General features: G+C 49.3%; 1 protein-coding gene across 4 annotated transcripts in view; it reads right to left on the bottom strand.

Annotated features, from left to right (window-relative positions):
* Nucleotides 1-17147: 17147 nt before the first annotated feature.
* USP24 (ubiquitin specific peptidase 24) overlaps nucleotides 17148-21847 on the bottom strand; it is a 155942-nt gene continuing 151242 nt past the window's right edge. For all 4 annotated transcript variants that reach the window (XM_024990127.2, XM_024990129.2, XM_002686388.7 and 1 more), the window contains 4 exons: nucleotides 21618-21693; nucleotides 21119-21205; nucleotides 20692-20802; nucleotides 17148-19793 (listed from right to left, as the gene is read on the bottom strand). In XM_024990127.2, the coding sequence (XP_024845895.1) occupies nucleotides 19731-19793; nucleotides 20692-20802; nucleotides 21119-21205; nucleotides 21618-21693 (337 nt within the window). In that variant the 3' untranslated portion in view covers nucleotides 17148-19730. The remainder of the gene's footprint in view (nucleotides 19794-20691; nucleotides 20803-21118; nucleotides 21206-21617; nucleotides 21694-21847) is intronic.

Raw genomic sequence — 21847 nt, 5'->3', positions numbered from 1 at the left:
CTGCCAGCAGCACATTCCTCTTGGGCTCCACTCCTGGCCCTGGGGCCCTGGGGCTGCTCGGATTCTTTCACTCCAGACCTCTGGACACTTGATGCCAATTGAGCGCATGCCCTTGGGGTCTTTAGAATCAAATCGCCAGTCCATGATACAGTTGGGTGTTTGTATGGAGCGGGGGCTTCATCCAACCATTTACACCTCCCATCCACCTTCTCCCTCTATGTGTGTCTAAAATGTGATGAGGCTATAAAGCATTTTCAGATCTGTCATCTCTTTTGGCCTCACATCTCCCTGGTAAGGTTGAAATTATTGTCTCCATTCTACTGATGAATCAACTGGAGTTTGGTGAGGAGCAATGACCCACCCAGGATCACACCATGAGTTTAGTGACAGAGCTGGAATTAATGGTGCCCCAGGTCCTGCCCCACCTGCTGTCCAGGCCTGCCTGTTCTGGAAGTGCTGGCTGGAGGAGGTGACTCTGAGTGGGTCTTAAAGGATGTGTAAGAGTTATCATCCGAGGAACACTGGGAGAGGCATGGGAGAAGGGAACAGCATTGTACGGAGGCACGGAACTGCCTGGTGGCTGCAGAGTGGAGCTGGGCAATCTGGACCACGCTCAGCAGTGCCGCATCTTCAAGGAGTAAATCTGTGGCTGCACGCTTTGGGGCTACCTCAGACTCTCCTGGAGAGCGCATGACATGCAGATTCCTGGGCATGTTCCCAGAGATTTGGGGTCAGTCTGAGGAACCTTCACTTCCCACAGACTGGGGCTCCCACAGCTCCAAAGCAGTGGTCCTTGGGTAAGTGGAGAAGCACAGCAGGGCTGCAGAGACTGAGCAGAGCAGTGGGCAGGGGTCCGGGGGAGGCTGCGGATGTGCGGTGAGTCATAGGAGCAGCACTGGAGCAGATTGAGACATAGGAGCAGCGTTGGAGCAGACCTTCTTGGACCTTCCTGTTTAAAAATGCACCTCCACCCTTCCCTTTCTCCTCTCTCCATGGCTCTTGTCACCACCTCACATACTGCACACTTGACTTGGTAGTTTCTTGTGCTTTACTCTCCAAGATGGAGGGCAACACGAGGGCAGGAGTTGTGTCTATCTGGTTCACTGATGACCCGGCACCTAGAGCAGTAGCTGGCACATGTAAGGTGATAGAGGGGGCTGTGTTCTGTTTTGATTATTTCATTTATCTTCATGGTGGATGAGCATCCTCAGAGGCTCACAAGCCTTGGTGCAAACAAGATGGGGACAGAACATCAGAGCACAGTTCCTGGAGGAAGCTAGGGGAAAGGGCGGGCCCCTCAACCTGCTGGACAACTCCTCGCTTCAAACTTGCAGGGACAGAGCGTAATGGGGAGGTGGTTCAGGAGACCAGTGACAATGGCCTTCATTTCCTCCATGACCAGCATGCAGAAGAGGGGGAAGGGTGGGGAGGTTCATGGATGGAGATGCGCCTAGAGTAGTTCCTGAGGGGGATTTCTTGGGGAGCAAGTGAAAGCCTTACTGGGGCTGACACTCTGGTCACCTCTCTCTTTTGTTCAGAACCTCCCCGGACCCCTCCACCCACCAGAAGGGGCCATACCCTTCCTTGGCCTCAAGGGAAACATTAAAAGCTAGCTTCCTGTCCCAATGTCCCCAACTAGGCCATGCACTGGTCACTAGACATGTCACCCCATTACAAACGGACCTAAAATCCAGAGTTGTCTCCTCCAGGAAGCCTGCCTAGATTCAGTTTCCATCGACCAGTTCCACAGAACCTAGCTTTTCTCTCCCTTATGTAACTTGTCTCCTCCTGTCTCTTATCACAGAGGCCTGAGCTCCTACCTGCCTTCCTGTGGGCTCGCCAAGGGCAGGGCAGGGTCTGCTGCATCTCAGGGGCTGGAGCAGGCTGCCAGCGATGCCTGGACTATGCCTGGCCTGGGTGGTTAGCCATGGGCTCTCACGCTGGGTGCTGGGCGCCCTCTGCTGGCGTATCTGGGCATAGCCACTGCTTGCAAGGAGATGGAAACTTCCGGGAGATGCCTCTTTCTCTGGGCCCACCCCAGTATATTAAAATAAATTTTTGTTTTCTTTAGTAAACAATAGTCTTTATTTTTACACAAAGCAGTACAAAATGAGGCAGTTCCTCAAAGGGTGAATTGAAGCTAGAAAATCCATCCTGAGCATGAAAGCGTTAGTATCAGTCACTCAGTTGTGTCTGACTCTTTGTGACCCCTTGGACTGTAGCCTACCAGGCTCCTCTGTCCATGGGATTTCTCGCCAGACAAGAATACTGGTGTGGGTTTTTCATTTCTTTCTCTGCCCGATATAGCAATAGTCACTTTCATTTTACAGATGAGGAGACTGCAGCATTGGTGGGGGGAGGGGATGCAGATCAGGGCTAAGTGGTCTGCACTAGGGCCCCATGCCCTCAAGCCCCCAGAGACCCTGCCTGGACAACATCACCCCTTCTCCTTCCTCCTCACATCCCCAAGCCTTCTCCCATCGCTCCTCCCAGCTCATTCCGCAGGTGCTTCCTATTTCCATGAGAAAACAGATGCAGTAAATAGAGACCCCGACCCCCCCAGCAGCTCCCGCTCCACACAGACCCCGCTGCTTGTGCCTCTGCCCCCATCTCCACTTCCACACCTGTTAGGATAAAGTGCTTCTGCCGTGTCTCCACTGCACCAGAAAACACCCCTTCTCATCCACCTAAATTCTCCCCCTCCTGGTTGCCAGCTTCCTTCCCTTCTCTGCTGTAACATTCCCGTCAGCTCATAAGCTTGCTTTACAAGTTCCCATCTAAGGAAAAAAGCTTTCTTGGCCTCGTACTCTCTCTGACCACAACCTGGTTTCCTGCGCCCTTTATAGGCAAGTTGCAACCCACTCCAGTATTCTTGCCTGGAGAATTTCATGGACAGGGGAGCCTGGCAGGCTACAGTCCATGGGGTCGCAAAAGAGTTGGACACGACTGAGTGACTATCACCCACTCACTCACTCCTTAAAGGAGCTGTCTGTACTTTCTGGCTTTCTCAGTTCCCTTCTCACATTCTCTCTGTGAGTATATGCTATGTTGCTTCAGTCGTGTCTGACTCTGTGCAACCCTATAGACTGTAGCCCACCAGGCTCCTCTGTCCATGGGATTCTCCAGGCAAGAATACTGGAGTCGGTTGCCATGCCCTTCTTCAGGGCATTTTCCCCAACCCAGGAATCAAACCTGGGTCTCTTACATCTCCTGCATTGAAAGACAGGTTCTTTACCACTACCGCCAGCTGGGAAGCGTGCATTCTCTCTAGAACCCTCTTTATTCAAGCCATTCTGCTAAAAAATCTGATCTTCAGATCTGACCACCTGAACTGTTAAATCAAATTTCTGGTCTCACCTTACTTGACCCGTGGGCTGTTTTTGACCTGAATGGTCCCTTCCTCCTCTTGGAAACACTCCCTTAGATCCCTAAGAGTTGGTGGCCTTGGATATCATCCATAAGCTGACAGCTTCCAGCCAGTGTCTCCCTGAGCTCGGGTCACATGTCCCACCACTGATATGGCGGCTTGGTTGTTTTGTGAAAGCTCCAAACAGGGGCAACCAAAATCCTGCAGTTGCCTTGCCAAGCCTCTCCCCCTGGACTTCCCTGCTGCCTAATACCAACTCTGTCTTTCCAGTAGCTTTGGCCAAAACGCGGAACCTTCACTCTTCTCTCGAGTGCACATCTAAATTGTCCGCAAATGCAACAGCCTTTATCTTCAAAATACATCCAGAATCCAGCCACTCTCAGTGCCCCAGTGCTCCCCGGGTTCTAGCCTCTAGCAGCGGCTCGTGGTCTTCTGGCTGGGTTTCTCTGCTTCTGACCTTGCCCCCTATCATCTGTTTTCTAACTAACAGTGGAAACAATCCTTTACATCATCAAGGCATTTCACTCCTCTGATCAAAGTTTGCCTTTAGCTTCTTGCCTTATAAGACAGAAACCAGAGTTCCCAGAATGGTCTACACGCCCCGGCACCCCAGCCCTGCAGTTGCCGTGCTGTGTCCCGGTCACTCTGGCTGCACCCTCTGTTGCTGGTCTTGTGCGCCTGGCTTCCCTCTGTTTGGAGTGCTTTTCCCCAACCCCTATCAACATGGCTCATTCCCTCAGCTCCTTCCTCCCAGTGTCTCTTTCTTCCTGAAGTCTTCTCTGACCACTCTTTTTATTATAGAAGAAATAGAAAATCTTAACAGACCCATCACAAGCATGGAAATTGAAACTGTAATCAAAAATCTTCCAGCAAACAAAAGCCCCGGTCCAGACGGCTTCACAGCTGAATTCTACCAAAAATTTAGAGAAGAGCTAACACCTATCCTGCTCAAACTCTTCCAGAAAATTGCAGAGGAAGGTAAACTTCCAAACTCATTCTATGAGGCCACCATCACCCTAATACCAAAACCTGACAAAGATCCCACAAAAAAAGAAAACTACAGGCCAATATCACTGATGAACATAGATGCAAAAATCCTTAACAAAATTCTAGCAATCAGAATCCAACAACACATTAAAAAGATCATACACCATGATCAAGTGGGCTTTATCCCAGGGATGCAAGGATTCTTCAATATCCGCAAATCAGTCAATGTAATACACCACATTAACAAATTGAAAAATAAAAACCATATGATTATCTCAATAGATGCAGAGAAAGCCTTTGACAAAATTCAACATCCATTTATGATAAAAACTCTCCAGAAAGCAGGAATAGAAGGAACATACCTCAACATAATAAAAGCTATATATGACAAACCCACAGCAAACATTATCCTCAATGGTGAAAAATTGAAAGCATTTCCTCTAAAGTCAGGAACAAGACAAGGGTGCCCACTTTCACCATTACTATTCAACATAGTTTTGGAAGTTTTGGCCACAGCAATCAGAGCAGAAAAAGAAATCAAAGGAATCCAAATTGGAAAAGAAGAAGTAAAACTCTCACTATTTGCAGATGACATGATCCTCTACATAGAAAACCCTAAAGAGTCCACCAGAAAATTACTAGAAATAATCAATGACTACAGTAAAGTTGCAGGATATAAAATCAACACACAGAAATCCCTTGCATTCCTATACACTAATAATGAGAAAACAGAAAGAGAAATTAAGGAAACAATTCCATTCACCATTGCAACGGAAAGAATAAAATACTTAGGAATATATCTACCTAAAGAAACTAAAGACCTATATATAGAAAACTATAAAACACTGGTGAATAGAAATCAAAGAGGACACTAAATAGATGGAGAAATATACCATGTTCATGATTGGAAGAATCAATATAGTGAAAATGAGTAACTACCAAAGCAATTTATAGATTCAACGCAATCCCTATCAAGCTACAACAGTATTCTTCACAGAGCTAGAACAAATAATTTCACAATTTGTATGGAAATACAAAAAACCTCGAATATTTTTTGACTGAACCGCGCTGTCTGGCACGTGGAATCTTGGTTTCTCGACCAGAGATTGAACCTGAGACCCCTTTGCTGTGGAAGCAGCTGGAATTAGGGTCTGGGTTCGCTTTGACAAGTAATTGTGTGACATTGACAAAGTGCTCCCCCTCTCTGGCTTCAATTCTCCATCTTTTAAATACAGATAATGGTCCCAGCTCAGTATGTTCTATGGGATTGGGGCAAATAGATGGTGAATATGAAAATGCTTTGTAGATGGGAGACTGTGGGCAAAGGTGAAGAGTTCTAAGTGGCATTAGGGGAGACAACACATTGCTTTCACAGTTCCAAACACAGAACACATAGAATTCCCTCGAATTCAGCTCAGGGTCCATAGCATTGATTTTGTTTCCTTTATGCAGAGGCAAGCATCATATATACGCATGTAACCATTTTATGGAAATGTGCATAATCTACTTTTAAAACATGATGAATTTTGGACATCTTTCCATATCAATATACAAGCATCTGTTTCATTCTTTTTAACACCTGCAAAATATTCTACTGTGTGAATAGACTAAAACTTGCCCCTCCATATTCATGGTTATTTGCTGATCCTGTAGAAGAATTCAGTGATAGATAGTGAATGAAAATGTGACATCGTGGCCGATCAAAGTGAAAGTTTTATTCCAGAAAGCAGAAAAGCTGGAAGGAGAGAGCTGAGTGAATCTACATGTGATCGTGGGACCTTCTAGGGGACTAGATGAGAGCATCCCAACATGCCACATGGAGACTCACACGTGAGGCATGGATGAGGCTAGGCACTGCTGCTTTGTAGCAGCAAAAGACAGAAAACGACCCGCACCCACCAGAGACTGGAACACACACAGAATGGGATCATCTGCCACTAGAGAAATGACACAGCAGATGTAGATGCACCAACAAAGTGTAACCCCCAAAATAAGACCGGAGTAAGATAACAGACACCCAATATCTAAAGACTAAGATGCCCCTCTCCACCTTGCCCATGTAAATAAAAAGTTAACAATGAGTCATAAATGTTAGTGTCTTAAAGTATTTTTATAAAAATATAATATCTGAAAAGTTACTCAATAAATGGGTATATTAGTTGCCTAGGGCTGCTGTAACAAATTAGACAATTTTGTACAAAGTACAAATAAAACAATTTGGTGGTTTAAAACAACAGATATGAGTTCTCTCACAGTTCTGGGGCCCAGAAGTCTGAAATCAAGGCCCTGCAGCCTCTCCAGGAGAATCTCTTCCTGTCCTTTCCAGCTTCTAGTGGCTCCTGGTTTTCCTTGGTTTGTGCAATATTTCCATCTGTGCCTTTATCTCCACACAGCCCTCTTCTCTGTGTCTCCCTGTGTATTAACTCCCCATCTGTTTTTTCTTCCTACAGCAGTCATCGCATTTGGGGCCCATCCTAAACCCAGGTGATCAGGACATCCTTATCTTAAGCACATCTGCAGGGACCTTCTTTCCAAATAAGGTCATAGTCACAGACACCAGGAGTGTTAAAGAAACTGCCTGCCAGTGCAAAAGACATGGGTTTGATCCCTGGGTTGGGAAGATTCCCTGGAGAAAGGAATGGCAACCCACTCCAGTATTCTTGCCTGGGGAATCCCACGGACAGAGGAGCCTGGTGGGCTACAAACCACAGAGTCACAACGGGTCAAACATGACCGAGCACACACGCCCAGGTACAGTTCTTTCGACAGGAACACTATTTGACCTACTACAATTGAATTGCCCCTGGGTAACAAGAATTGCCCCTGGGAAGGTGCAGGAATGGGAGAGAGAGAGAAACTTTTCACTGTATACAGTTCTGAGCTACTCACATTAAAAAAAAAAAAAATCCAAGCATTTCTTATAAATTTTTTTTTTTTAATGAACATACACACAAAAAGGATAGGTCCCTTCTGAAAGTGTGCATGTTTAAAATGTTGACACTGCTGAATTGACCTAATGTCCACTCACAGCGGTAGTGGCTGCAGACTCCAAGTTTTCTGAGGCTGGAGAAGTAGAAGGTGCAAAGAGCGGGTTCTGTGTATTGTTCAGGCTGAGTGGGCATCAAGGGGAGAGGGATCCATTTGGAGGGATGGGGTTTTGGGGGTGGAGAAGCCTTGAGAAATCGTACGTGGTGAAGAGGAAGAATAACAGGAGGTAAGGGACTTGGAGCTAGGAGGGGAGAAGAAACTGTGGACACGGAGATCCCCGAGGAAGCCTGACTGGGGCAAGGAGGGGAGGTCCTCTGTGGACAGGAGGATGGTCCCTTATGGCCCAAAAGAGAAAGGACAGAAGGAGGAGGGAAGGGTGGGTATTGGCCAGGAAGCACTCAGATGAAGGGAAAGAGGTGCAAGAGGCTCTGCCTTCCCCTGATCCCTGAATCTCTGGGGTGGGGATGGGGGTTGGAGAGGAGCACTGTGAATGTTGGCTGGTTGTCAGCTGGCCAGATCAAAGGCGGGGTGCGTCTGAGAAGAGGGAGGAGCTGACACAGCTGCTTTGGGCAACTCTTGCGAGTGTGAGTGGGTGTATGTGAGTATGTGTGTGAGTGTGAGTGTGTGTGCATTTGAGTGTGTCTGGGTGAGTGTATGTATGTGTGTGTGTTGGGGGAGAAGTAATTAAAGAGGGACAAAAGCCCTGCCAAGTGGCAAGAGGCCTGGGTGGGGCTGACCCCCGAAGGGTGCCCTGGAGGATGTGGGATGAGAAGGGACTGCCCTCCGGGTCCACCTGTCCCAAAGTCCAGGTGCCTGCAGGGCTTCCTGGCTCCCCACCTCCATCCGAAGCACCCACTGCACACTCGACAGTGCCCCCTTCCTTAGCCTGGCAACATCACGTCCCTCTGTGCCTGTGCCGGACATCTGCTGGTGGGTCAGGTCCCGGGGTCCCCCAGGGAGCATCAGGGAAGCTTGCTCCCACCTCCCAAAGGGGGAGGGAGCCCTTTGATGAGGAAGCTGCCCAAAGCACGTTTCTTTATAGGTGACAGGCAAGGGACCACTGGCTGCCTGCTGACAGCCACGAGCTACCTCTCTCAGTGAACAATCAGTGAGTTGCTCTGCGCCAGGGAGGGTGCAGTATTCCACGGGAGAACACAGTGGATGAGATCCTGACGTTGCAGAGGTTGCCGTCTGCCCACTGGCTGCACAGTTGTTCAGTTGGCCCTGCCCTGGAGTCAGATGTCTACAAGCCACGAGAAAGAGCTTGGGCTTTGGAGTCCAGTGACCCAGGCTCATGGTAAGTCATGTGTCTCAGAGCCCACGGCTCATCTGCAAAGTGGGGTCCGGAAGTCTCCAGGTTACAGGCAGTGGGGCCCTTCTGGGAGGGGTGCCTGGCCCAGTTCGGCACACCGACCCAAGGCCTGGGGACGCTGGCCTCCTGCTTCCTCCCTCACGTAGCAGCTGTTCACCAGACCCTCGGCAGTCATGTTCTCGGACGTGGTGTGTGAAAAAAAAATCTGCAAACTGAATCATTTAACACACACGTGCCGCCCACATGACTGGTGAGTAGCTGCCCTCAGCCATCATGATTCTGACAGCCCGTTTGGCAGGCAGGGTCTGCAACAGGACCCCTTGTGCCAGGCTCTGTGTTGGGTGTGGGGACTAAAGATGAGTCAGATAAATGGTGCCCTCAAGGTCACTCAGTCTGATGAGGGAGGCAGATGCACAGAGTAGCCGGGGCTGTGTGGAAGGGAGCCTGGAGGAGGTGCCTGCCCACACTAAAGGTCGGGGAAAATTTCCCGGAGGAGGGACAATTCATCTTGGGTTTAGTGGATGAATAAAAGTTTACCTGGCAAATAAAACAGCAACTGCCAAGGCTCAGAGGTGTGAGAACAGGATTAAGAGAGTTGTACTCTAGCTGTTTTTTAAGCATGAGATTGCAGGTGGTTTAATTTCTGAAACAGTTTGGTGTGTCCAAGTGTGTACATGCATGTGTGTGTGCTTGGGTGTCTGTGTGTGCCCCAGGAGAGGAGTCCCAGATCGGGAAGGAGGGCTGGGCCACCCCTGTCTCTCACTGCCTGCCCCATGACCAGGCGTTGTGGTCATGATGCTGACCTCCGAGCCGGAGCTCACCCTGGCTGAGCTGAGGCAGAGCTGATCTGTTTCTCTGCCAAAGATGTCATCAACAAGGCCTGGTTCTTCCCTGAGGACCAGCTCGGGAACCCCAACCTGGTGGCCACACCGCAACCCTCCACACCTATGGAGCAGGTCAGCAGGATGGCAGGGTGGGCAGAGTCCAGGCTGGGGCTTGGGAGGTCTCAGGGGTCTGTGTGACTGGGCAATCTGGCCCCTCCCTCACCTATGGAGGGAGGATTCAGCCGCCTGCTTCTGGGGACTGGGAGAGATTGACAAATATGGGCTCTGATGATGTGTTTTAGTGGGAAAATTGATCACCTTCTTTAAGGCCCCCTCTCCCATGTGTGCAGGATAAGTCTCTTTAGTTGTGTCTGACTCTGGACTATAGCCCGCCAGGCTCCTCTGTCTGTGGGATTCTCCAGGCAAGAATACAGGAGTGGGCTGCCATGCCCTCCTCCAGGGGATCTTCCAGACCCAGGGATGGAACCTGTGTCTCCGGTGACTCCCACATTGCCGGCAGATTCTTTACTGCCGAGCCACCAGGGAAGCCCCCCTCTCTTCCACCAGGAGTCAAAAATCTGGAGTCCTCCGTGAGCAGAGCCCTGATGGAGGCTCCCCTCCCCAGCCATCCCTCCTCACCCCAGGACCTCCTTGAAGGTGGGCAGCTGCTTTGTAGGACCGTGAGGTCGGTGTACTCTGGGCCCATGCGGATGGCATGACTGAGGCTCACTGCACCTCTCCGAGGAGCTGCTGGGCTGCTCCAACTTCTGCAGGGGCAGGAGGCCATGGGGCAAGTGCATCGAGGTGACCTGTGCCCTCCCACAGGAGCATGAGGGGGGTTCGTGCTTCAGGCCCAGATCTGCCCGGACCCCTTCCTCCTCTGAACTCCAGTACCCCTTCTGCAAGTTAAAGTTAAATGGGGCATATTTCAGTCCCTTAGTTTGGGTGCTCTAGAAGGAGCCACGCTGAGGGGTCCTGGGAGACTCTGTAGGATGAGGCTGGATGGATCGCAGTGCCTGCCTCAAGGGGGTGGGGCCAGCGTGTGTGCCAGGGACTCACTGCCTTGGGGGAGGGGAGCACCAGATGTGTGCAGGGGATTCGCTGCCTCTGCACGCAGTGGTCTCCAGAGCCCTTTTCTCTCAGACGGTCCATGGTTCTGGCAGATGAGAAATCTCAAATCAGCAAAAGAGGGGGCCTGAGGTTAAGGTCAGAGAGCCTGGCACAGATACTATCTGGTCATGGCCTTTTGGTGGAAGGGCAGCACTTAGGCCAGGAGGACAGGGGTGGGCAACCATTTCTGCCCAGGAGACAGTGTCCAGCAGTGTGCTTGACTGAGCCCTTGAACCTGCAGGTTAGGGGATGTGGGAGAGGCCGAGAGTGGGGCGGGGCTGAGCCGTCTGGGTCCTGGCTCTGGGGTCTATGATTTCCCTGTATCTGCATTCTGAAGTCACTCTCGGTGTCCAGAAGAACTTGATAATATTCACAGCTGCCCATCTGCAGAACAGTCTGTCTTGGACAGCAGTGAGTTCCTTGTCTTCAGGGGCTGGCTGGCCCCTTGCTGGGACATTGGAGAGGGTTCGAGGGGCTGGGACCAGGTGTCCGAGTTGGTCCCCTCCCACCCCCTCATCCTGTGTTTTAAAGCCCTTTCTAAAACAGGGTTTCTGTTTTTGGTTCTCAGGCCCGAGAGGACAGTCACATGTGCCTGGCCCCCAAAGTGTTTGGGGGTGAGGGTGTCTACGCTGTTGCCAGATGCTGCCTGCCTCCCCGGGCCAACTGCAGCATCCATACAGCTTTGCCAGCTGGGCCTGGTGTGCAGACCCATGCCTGATGCCCCCAGCAGGGCTACGTGCTCACAGGTAGGAGGCTGGGCTCACCCTGGGGTGAGGAGGCATCCTTGGCTCCCTGTGCACCAGCTTACAGATGCCTGGTCCCACGCTGGAGTGCAACTGTCTGGTGGGAAGGCCAGTGCTACCCCTTCCATCCCTGGAGCCCTGAGCAGACACCTCATCTGTCTCAGTCTCAGCTTCCTCCTCCCTAAGAGGGGCCGTGGTAGCTCCTGCTTCACTGCGTTGCTGGGAAAATGTGTAACACCTAGAGCACCAGGCCCTGAGCTTCGCAGGCGCTTAACCACAGGCAGCGTGGTGCATGAGGGGCCATTCAGGGAGAGGCTCTGAAAGTGGAACTGACCTCGGTTTAATCCTGGCTCTGCCAGTCATCCGCTGTGTGACCCACGCAAGTTACTTAACTTCTCTGTGCCTCCAGTGCCTCATCAATAGAATGAAGGTGACGGGTGCTAAGTGTTTAGCTTGGCGCGAGGACAGTGTGCTGGCTATCATGGTTATCACCTGTTGCTTTAAAATCCATTCTTGATATAGGTAACTGTGGATGGGTTACCTTGTGTCTAAAACATGCCCTGTGTAGGTAGCAGGAGGGCATAGATGGGGACCTTGCAGGCGATCTGGTGATGGAGCCCCTCAAACCGGTGGAGGGACTGAGCTGTCCTGCTTGGTGGGAACGTGGGATGTCCTGGGGAGAGTTGAGGGAGGGGGCAGGTATTGGGCCTGAAATAACTAGCTCAAGAGTTGATTTTCCACGGAGTTTGTACTGGGAAGCCACTGAAGGTTGAGGAAGAAGATGACAAGGGCGAGTGACAAGTTAGGAGCCGGCTGTAGGAGTGGCTGATGAAGGCTGAAGGATGGCTTTGTAACAGAAAGATGAGCCCAGAGAGGTGGAGAGGCTGGGACAGGCCCAGTGGACCACTGGCCATCTCATCAGGGTCCATGCGTTCTTCGGATCACCCAGCAGGTTATCTCCAGGGCACGTGCCAGTTTGAAGGCCGTAGAATCCACTACCTGCGAAGCACGCCCTGGAGTCCCACTTTACAGCGAAGGGGAGTGTGCCCCGAGTGCCTTCTGCAAGGCCCCCAGCTAGCACCCATGGATTCTAGTGACCACGACCCTAACGCGAGGCGAGCCCTTGCCCAGTGCCAGGCACTGTGCCGGGCTCCGTGTGGCTTTCCTCGTTCCATCCCTACAGCCTCCCTTTCCACTTCACATAGAGGGACACTGAGGCTTGCTCTAGCCCAGGACCACCCTCTGAGGTCTTGTAGCCAGGGTGTGTGTCCAACTCCCAAGCTCTGGAGGGAAGCCTGTCTCCCAGGGAGACATCAAGCTCACCCCTGAACCTCTGTCCTGGTGGCTGGGTTATGGCGGGGTGCCCCATCTCCTGGTCTAGCATCTCAGGCCTTGGAACCCCTTCCCCACTGCTCCCCATCTTGGAGTGAGAGGAGATGATGTTTTCCCTGAGAGGCTCAGAGAGGGTGAATGGCTTTCCTAAGGTGGCACAGCATGCCAGCAGCAAGGCTGAGAGCGCCGGAGTCCTGTCACTCAGATCAGTGCCGCTTTCCTGCCCTTTCTCTGGATTTCCCAGCTTCAGGATCAGACCCTAAAAAGATAGACTGATAAGGACGGAAGAGGAGAGACAGAAAGTCCCTGAGCATCCGAGTGTCTGAGCCGGTCCTCCCCTGCCCCAGGCTGCTGCTCCCACTGGGCGGTGGTCCCTGGCACCAGTGGTCAGCTCCTGTGACTGTCCTGGCCCGGGTGGTGGGGCTTAGCCACGGAGGGAGTGTGCAGGATACTGGGCCCTGAGAGAGGAGCCCACAGCTCTGATGGACTGGCTGTGGCGGGGGCAGTGGAGGGGGGGCTGCCAAGGTTTTTTCGCTTTGCCCCTGATGGGGATGGTGAGAGCTGCGGGAAGCCTGGTGTCTGGGGAAGAAGAGGAGCTCGTGTTGGCCTGCAGACATTCGCTTGTGCCCTGCGGGCCTAGCTTGCAGAGTGCCTCATGTGCCCTTTCTTTGGTCCTGGGGCCCTGGCAGGTCACCGTGGCCTGGGAGAGCGCTGGACACTGACTGGCTGCGGGACTCACCTGGAGGCCTCCCACACCACGGGGACCTATGTGGTGGACAACACGTGTGTGATGTGGGGCTGGGACGTCAGTGCAGGAGGCAGGGCTGCTGAGGTGGCCCCTGTAGCTGTTGCCATCTGCTGCCAGAGCCAGCTGTTGGGGAGAGCAGGCCTCTTGGGAGGCCCAGTGACTGCCCTGCCCAGGACACTTGCACAAGGAAGGGGTCATGTCCTGGATGCCGTGGTCCCAGGCCTTGGCTGAGCTTTGAACTGGTTCCTTCTTCCGCCCTCTTCAGCCCTCTCCAGCCTGGACCCTGGGCAAAGAGGCTACTTCTTCCTCCTGGAGCTCTGGTGCTGGCACTCAGGGTGTGCCGGCTCCCTGCTTGGGAGAACCTCAGCTCTTGGCCTGCATCACCCCACCCCAGACCTGAGCTGAATGGAGGCTGATGGAGTAGGGCTGCAGGCGCCAGGCAGGCCCTCCATCACTGCAGGGTGGGGTCCACATGCCACCATTAGCACAGGCCAGGCTGTGCTCAGCTTCCTGCCAGCCACTCCCCAGATGCCAACATTGTGAGCAGAATGACCTTTTATCGAGCTGTTAGTCAATGCTCAGGCCTCCATGAAGGAGGTGGTCATCCTCCTGTGGGGAGGCAGTGAGGCGCTTGAAGGCTGGAAGAGGCCAAATATCAGTCAGGGGGACGTGAAAGGTAGAGATGGCCCCTCACTTCTGGCCCGCTTTGGGGAGGCCCCATGAGGAGGCTTCCTGATTAGTGGAGGATGTTTTCCCTGCCTCTGAGGGTACTGGGTGGCTCTGATAAGGGTGATACTTCTCAGAAAAGGCCTGTGTTTCAAAATGTCCAAAGGGCTTCTCCATCCAACTTCTCACAGGTTTTCAGAACAGCCCTGGGGCAAAGGCAGGGCCTACGCTACCCGCTGGATAGATGAGGATGTTGGGTCCAAAGCACCAGCCCAGAGTCAGCTGCCAAGTCTCTTTGGCTTAAGTCCTTGCTCTTTTTCTAAAGACCTCCATCAGTTTGATCTCCACGGGGCCCTCTGAGTTCTGCCATTAGGACTCACCTCCTGAAGACAGCTTTTGTTGATAAAATTCCTAACTCTCCAGGGAATTATAGTCAATATATTGTAATAACCTATAATGGAAAAAAACTTCAAAAATAACACATGTGTATATCTGAATCACATGCACAAAAAAGAATTCTACTTTTTGACATTTAATAATGTTTATCTTCTTGCCAGTTTTCCTAAATGTTCTATGGACATCTACTAACATTGTATGAGATACAAAATTTTAAGTGTAATTGTGTAGGATATGATTAATATGGTGGTGTGTGCTCAGCCATGTCTGACTTTTGCAACCCCGTGGACTGTAGCCCTCCAGGCTTCTCTGTTTGTGGGATTTTTCAGACAAGAATACTGGAGTGGGTTGCCACTTTCTTCTCCAGGAGATCCTCCCAACCCAGGGATTGAACCTGCATCTCCTGCAACTTCTAGGCCACCTGGGAAGCCTATGATTAATATACATTAATTAGATAAAAATACATTAATGACATCATTCAAGATGCTCTTTTTTTCTGCACATGATAAACATTCTCAGAAAAAATGTTAGTATGTCTCACTATGGCTTTCTTTTCCCTTCTGTTTCTTCTGATTTTTGCTTTGTCATCTTTGTTGTTAAGGTGTCTTATGGTATATGATGATGTTTATCTTTGTGACTTGTATCTTTTAATCATTAAAAATGTTCATCTGTGTTTCATTAAAAAAACAAAACAAAACCTCTTTTACCCATACCTTGAGCCACTACCAACAGCACAGAGATGCAGCCAGATGTGCCCCAGGTTTTCAGGGGCCATGCCTTTGATTCTCTTGGCTGTCCTCACCTTGCTCTGGTCCAGGTTTAGCCTCCCAGGCATCAGCCTGAGGGGGATAGCACCCAAAGGCTGACTGCACTTGCAGCGGAGGGCCACCAGCTCCATCCGGCTTCCCGCCGGGTCCACGCCTGCCTTGCACAGCACACACTGTCATCCCTGATTCAGGAGGAACCTGGGAACCAGAGACGGGGAGGTGGGTGCTCACCTAGCTCACCAGGAAGTGAAGTAGGACCATGATGCAAACCCAGATTTGGCCTTAAAGTCAAGACTTTTTACTGCACTAGGTTGGGCCACCTATCTTCAGAGCCGAGGCTCCGAAGGGGAACACAGACCCTGTGAGCCAGGAGAGAGCACTAGGGCCTGAGCGGAGAGGCCTTTGGAGGGATGCAGGCAGGAGGCGGGAGGCACAACTCTCCTTCTGCGCTCCCTCAACCCCACCTCTACCCAAGCAAAGAAACATGCATTTATCTTTTTGGTCTGTGTTTGCCATCAATCCTCTATTGCCTTTTTACAACAAGCACCTTTTCTGAATCTGTTTTCCTTTTGTAATTTGAGGATATTTATTCTGCATTTTGTAGCAGTTTTATTATATGGTGACTTTTTAAAACAAAACCAACTTAATCATGACTCTTGCCTGAATTTGACCGTCTAGGATGAGACCTTGCTTATATGAGGTGCTAGATAAGTGTGTGGGATGGTTGAGCAAACTGAGACTTTGAAGAGTATGTGTACTTTGAGTATAAGTATTTGAGTACTTAAGCCTGTCCTGGGATAAAACTGGAGTCTGCCTGTAATTTCCAAGTCCCCCCCAGCAACCAGGGCTCTCCCTCCTTGGCATCCTGTGCCTCATGTTCTAGGTGCTCAGGGTCCCTGTGTCCTTTCCATTCTCCTCTCCCAGGGCCTGGCACAGAGTCAATGTTTATGGCAAAGGTTTAAATGAGTGGCTGAGGCATCTGTAATGACAATTATGTCCAGGGTCATTTTTCATGATTTGAAATTAAGAACAGTCTCAGAACTTTCCACTTTGCAAAAATAATAATCACCCCATGCAATGTGGCCCCCCACCCCCAGCCCCACTTTGAGGCTGGCGAGTGTTGCTGCCTTGAGCAAGGCCTAGCTCGAAACAGCTCATATTATAAGTGATCAGGGAATGGACCTGCAAAGGCAGAAGTCCTCTCAAACTTGGACAACTTAGTGTCATGGAAAGTGTTTAAAACCTGCCAGCTGCTAAGGACCCGACTGCCAGAGGATATCTGTGTAAGTGGGCCCAGTGGCACCCTATCTGTGGTACATGCCAGAGACCCCTCTCCCCATCACCCAAGAGCCAGAGTTTAGCTCCTTAGCTGTTCATACCCAGAAGGCTCTAAGATTTGAGAAAAGGGAACACCTGGTTTTTGCAGACGATGATAGCTGGTCACTGGGAGCCGGGGAGGAATGGGTGTGGACTGCAGAGTAGATGGATCAGCAAAGAGCCCAGGAGAGGGGAACCATGTGGGCAGAGGCAGGGCATCAGGAGTAAGGCTGAGACCCGTGGGGTCCAACAAGAAATCCAGCTTGATCAGGGATGTGATTTATGCTGGGGACCGCAGGGATGCCTGAAAGCTAAGGGGAAGACAGCTGCAGGCCACTGGTCTGAGCTCTGCACATCCTTATCCAGCTTTGCAAGTGAATCCTGAAATGGTCAAGATATCCAGAGGGACTAAAGCTTAGAAAAAGACCCACTGCCCTTTATCATTAAAGAATGGACCCTATTCACATCATTGGTACAAAGTAGGAAAAGGAATCGGCACTATTTCCTTCCAGGTCACCGGCCCCTGGCACCCCTCCCCCAACCACAGCCATTTTCTGGTATACACAGAAAAATGTCAGTGAGCCTCCAACTCTGTTTTTGAAAAATTTATTTTATACCTTTAGAAGCTAAGAACTCTGCCACTCAGTGAACCAAATTTAGAATGAAGTTTCTTCCTTAGTTTATCTACTTCTTTTTGAAATTGTATAAACAAGATTTTGTACACAAGAGGTAGCAGAGGAAAATTCCAGTCTGCCTGTTCCAAGCTCAAAAGGTAACTGCACACACCTTGATGTTTGCAGGGAGGGTGGAGCAAGAGAGGGTGAGTCTGGTGACAATGTGCTCTGGGCCCACGTGTGGGCTCCAGGGAAGTCACAGGCTGGGATGCCTGTCCGAAGGCTCCTTTGCTTTCTTTCCCAGGACGTCTCTAAGGGACTGACTTGGCCATCCTAAGAAGGATCTCATGAAGGGAGCTTCTTAAGGACACACAGCATTGGGTTTAGTTGTGCAATTCCTATTCGACTTGCAGACCATTTTGAAAGATTTATAAAAACATCTTCATCCAAAAAGATTGGCAGTAAAAATGAACCTCTTCCAAGGTAAGCCTGTCGTAACTGTCACTTTGTTGTATGACATTAAAAAAAAAGTCATCAGCAGGTTGGCAGACTGCAGCCATGGGGAAATCAAGGTTACTGGCAAAGGGCAAGTGATGTTCACTGCAGCAACAACGCGAGCAAAACCAACCAGGAGCCTCGTGTCAGCGACGGGTAGTCCTGGTCCCGATGAACGCTACTGTGAGGATAGCAGGTGCTGGGGGCTGTGGAAGGCATTGTTTCCATAGGAAATAAGGGACAGAAGTGGCAATTTCACTCCTGAATCTGGGCTCCTGAGTGCAGCTGCCAGCGCCATATCCTCGTGGCTGGCATTTCAAGGTCACATCCCGCGGGGTCGCTTTGTGAGGAGGAGGGCAGAGAGAGGGTGGGGGGGCAGCAGGGTGTGGGTATTCACGGACTCAAAAATCCACTTTAAAACATCACATTTAAATTTGCAAGAACATCAGAACCACATAAAATCTGCCAAGGACCTCCGGCCCTTTCTCTGGGGCGCAGCTCTGCTCTGAGGTGTTGGCCCTCCACCCAGCTGGTGTCTTTGACAGACATCACCACTGGCCAGTCCTGCAATTACAGACTGCAGCCTGGCCGCAATGTAACTGCACCTTCGGCGGTGAGGCCACAGAGTCTGCAGTGCGCGGCAGGAGCAGCTGTCAGCCCTGGCATGCGTCCTCTGCGCCTCTCTGACTCTGCAGACCCTTGACTGGGGCCGCTCAGTGCTTCCAGAGGCTCCCCTAGTCCTGTGCGTGGGAGCACAGAACAAGGCAGAGCACGCAACTAAAGAGAAACAGGATTGAAAATGTGTGCAGTGACTCAAAACCCCAAAGGTACACAATATATGAACCATGTCGGCATCCCTTCTCCACTCCAGAAAAAGGAGTGGGCTGGCAGCGAACCTGAAACGAGTGAATGGCGCCAAGACCTGGGAAACACAGCTAAATGGGTGGTTGTTCAGTGGCTTGTGAGTTCTTTCTTATCCATATCTTTTCAGTGTCAGTCAATCATGATGAGGAGAAATCAAGTCTCCTATTCCTTCTCTGCGGTAAAACGTCCAGAAACTCACAAAGCAGTGTCTCTCAACTCAAATATTTAACTTCATATACAACCAGTACCAAGGGTTTTAGTAATTAAATTTCCAGCAAAAGCAAATGATTGCAGGTCACATGATTTAAGACTACAGTTTATTCAATATGTCTCCAAGCATTAAAAAGATTTTATGAAGTCAAACTAAATAAAATCATATCTTAAAGTGCTTTTTATTTTGCTCTTTGTAAAATTTGTTTTGGGAACAATTAGTGATTGATGTCAAAGAATGCACTCTATACTTCTAGAGAACACAGCATTTTTTTAATTGCTCTTTCAATCTCAATTTTATCAGAAAAATACCTTAAAGAGCTTAATTTCCCAATTTTTGATCCTGGTAACATTTCATTAAGATCCAAGTTTATGCCCAGGGCTCTCATCCAGACCCACCTGAAATTCTATACAAATAGGGAGACATATTAAATACAAAGGTCTGTGTAAACTGAATTCTTTAACTACTATTTTACAGTGAAAAGGAATTTTTGTCACATATTTTTACATCATTTTAAACTTGATATTTCTATTCAATGTTACTGCAAGATTAAAAATTTGCCCCCATATATCTAAAGGCAGCTTGCTTTTTTTTTTCAATATAAAAACCAAAGGAATTTCTTTTGTAGCATCATAGAGAAAGCAACAGCTTTATCTTCACTCACTCCTGTATGTGTGTGTAACAAAACAGTCTGCCACCAGTTTTACTTCCTAAAATCTGTACAGAAGTGTCAGTCCACACGTGGACCATGCCCCAGGTAAGCTGAACTCCATAAGCTGGAGCATTCCCACTGCCAAACAGCTCCCAGGCCTTCCCCGGGGGCTGAGAGTGCGTTCCTTAAAAACACGGGCTCCTCCCCTCATGGTAGGTTCTCCCAGTCCAGCCTCCGGGCTCTGCTAAAGGGTTCAAGAATGAGATTCTGATTTCAAAAAGGTGCTGAGCATCCAGTAACCATGACAGGACTGCTCGTCACGTGCTGGGCACGGCCCCTAGGGATCCACATCATCCAGGTCACTTCTTAACTCACCGATCATCATGGGTGATTCAGAACCCTTTGGGAAATGAAAGGAATAAATATATACTTAGTAAAGTTAACAGAAAAAAGTTTTCCTATGTCGACTGACTTACTTGTGTTCTGCAGTTTAACATGTCCTTATTTAACTACTTAATGTTTATCAAAGGGCCATAAAACATGTTTGACCTCATATTTGACAATTCTTGATTATGCAGAGCTTCCATTTCTGTGTTCTTACTGAGTTACAGGAACAATCTAGTGACTTGCCTAGAGGCATAATGTGGCCTTGAGTTAAATCAAATCACTATGCTGAGTGTCAGTTTCCTTCTGTGAAATCAGGGGAACAGCGACCTCACTGGTTATTACCAGGATCCCAAAGATTATGGCGAAGGCCTTTCAGAAAGTTATGGACTGGAGGGAAGAAACGATACATGTCATTACATTTAAACCTGCTGCATTATTCTACATAGTAAGTGTTCAATAAATAATTCATTCCTTTTTCTACTATAGTGATTAGTATTGAAAAATACTTAAAAATTTGACGCCCCTGACAAGCACACAGATTCCAGTGACATGAGGCCCTTCTTTTCAAGCATATGTGTTTCTAGGAAGGCTGGTGAGAGCAGAAGGGGAAAGCGGTAATTTTTTGTAACCCAGCAGAATGAAGTACAATCTGGAAGGACCATATCTGCAAACTGGGCTTTATCAGGATGCTCTCCAAGCTGAGTAGAACAGCCAGCAGATTGAGACCAAAGCCTGGATAAATGTCATGGTGCAACGGCCGCTCTGCTTTCTAAGCACAGAGAATGAGTCCTGAGCAGAGGTTCCCGAGGGCGGAGCTGGGGTCTCCTTTCTCTCTTGATGATTGAGGTTGTCCCTGGGAAACCTCAGAGCGGGCACTGCCCTTTCACCCAGGACTTGCCCTACAGATGTACCTGCTGTAAGTGTCTCTCTCCATTCTCGTTCGCAGGACTGCTCTCCGACCCGTTACTGCTTCCTGACTGCTCCTTCTCATTCAGCAGTGCTGTGGCATATGCTAACGTGTCCTGCCAGAGATTGAAGCACAGGAAAAGTCAGGGTGTGCAGTGGCAGGGGCACCGAGGCCGCCCTTCATTTGACCTTTGGGGGCGGTGCCTTCATGTCAACTTCTGTGGCAGGTGGAGCCACACTGAATGACCCTCACTGCTTTCCTTCCAGGCCAACAACTCATTTGCGGCCTTTTCACAGAAAAATCAAGCGTGTCTTCAGTCCTTACTCACTTTTAATGTATACCTCTTTTCTGAGACAGCAGTTTCTGAGAAACACACTAAAAATTCTAACTAAAGGATTTCAATCCACACAAAACCAAAAGACAACTCTCACCTGAGCTGAAATTGTTCGCTGAAAGGTTTTTCCAGTTGATGTTTCATTAGAGACGTTACTCTGTGGTGTCCAATAATGTTCTGACATCTGACATGGAAGGTCAAAAAGGCCATTAGAGATGACAAATAAGCCCACATGAATCTACAGTTTCTATCAATACATATTACAGTATAAAAAGCAAATAGAATAGTGTATAAATTGACTCAGACTTTCTCCCACATCAAGAGATTCTTTTTGATAAGACTGCACTTCTGCTTTTAAGAGTTCACTAAAATACTACCTCTTAAATAATCATCCTTACCTTTTTATAAATTAAATTAAGACAAATGTATTAAGATATAAATCACATGCATAAAGATAGGTATCAACTGTGTGATAACTGTGTGAACTCTGAAAATACTTTGACAGTCTCCAAATCAAGTCTGAGATTTTATTTCCTGATAAGATATGTTGTTATTGATTCCCATGAAATAACCAGAAAAGTTAAAAACTTCATTACCTTCTTCTGCAGCCACTGCACAGCCCAACTCCAGTGGTGGGAATTCTCCTTGAAGTATTCTTTAGCAGCAGGACACCTGGTGATGGCAGGAAATTTTTATTAGCCAAATGCCTTCTTTGCAAATATTCTTGTTTAATACATAGCACTTTAAGATTTGAAACACAAATGTTACTTTCAGTTGTCTTTATATGAAATTTATATTTTCTTTTGCTTTGGATACATTCACATGT

Source organism: Bos taurus, chromosome 3, assembly GCF_002263795.3.
Source record: "Bos taurus isolate L1 Dominette 01449 registration number 42190680 breed Hereford chromosome 3, ARS-UCD2.0, whole genome shotgun sequence".
Classification (NCBI taxonomy): domain Eukaryota; kingdom Metazoa; phylum Chordata; class Mammalia; order Artiodactyla; family Bovidae; genus Bos; species Bos taurus.
This window is presented reverse-complemented; position numbering and strand designations above follow the sequence as displayed.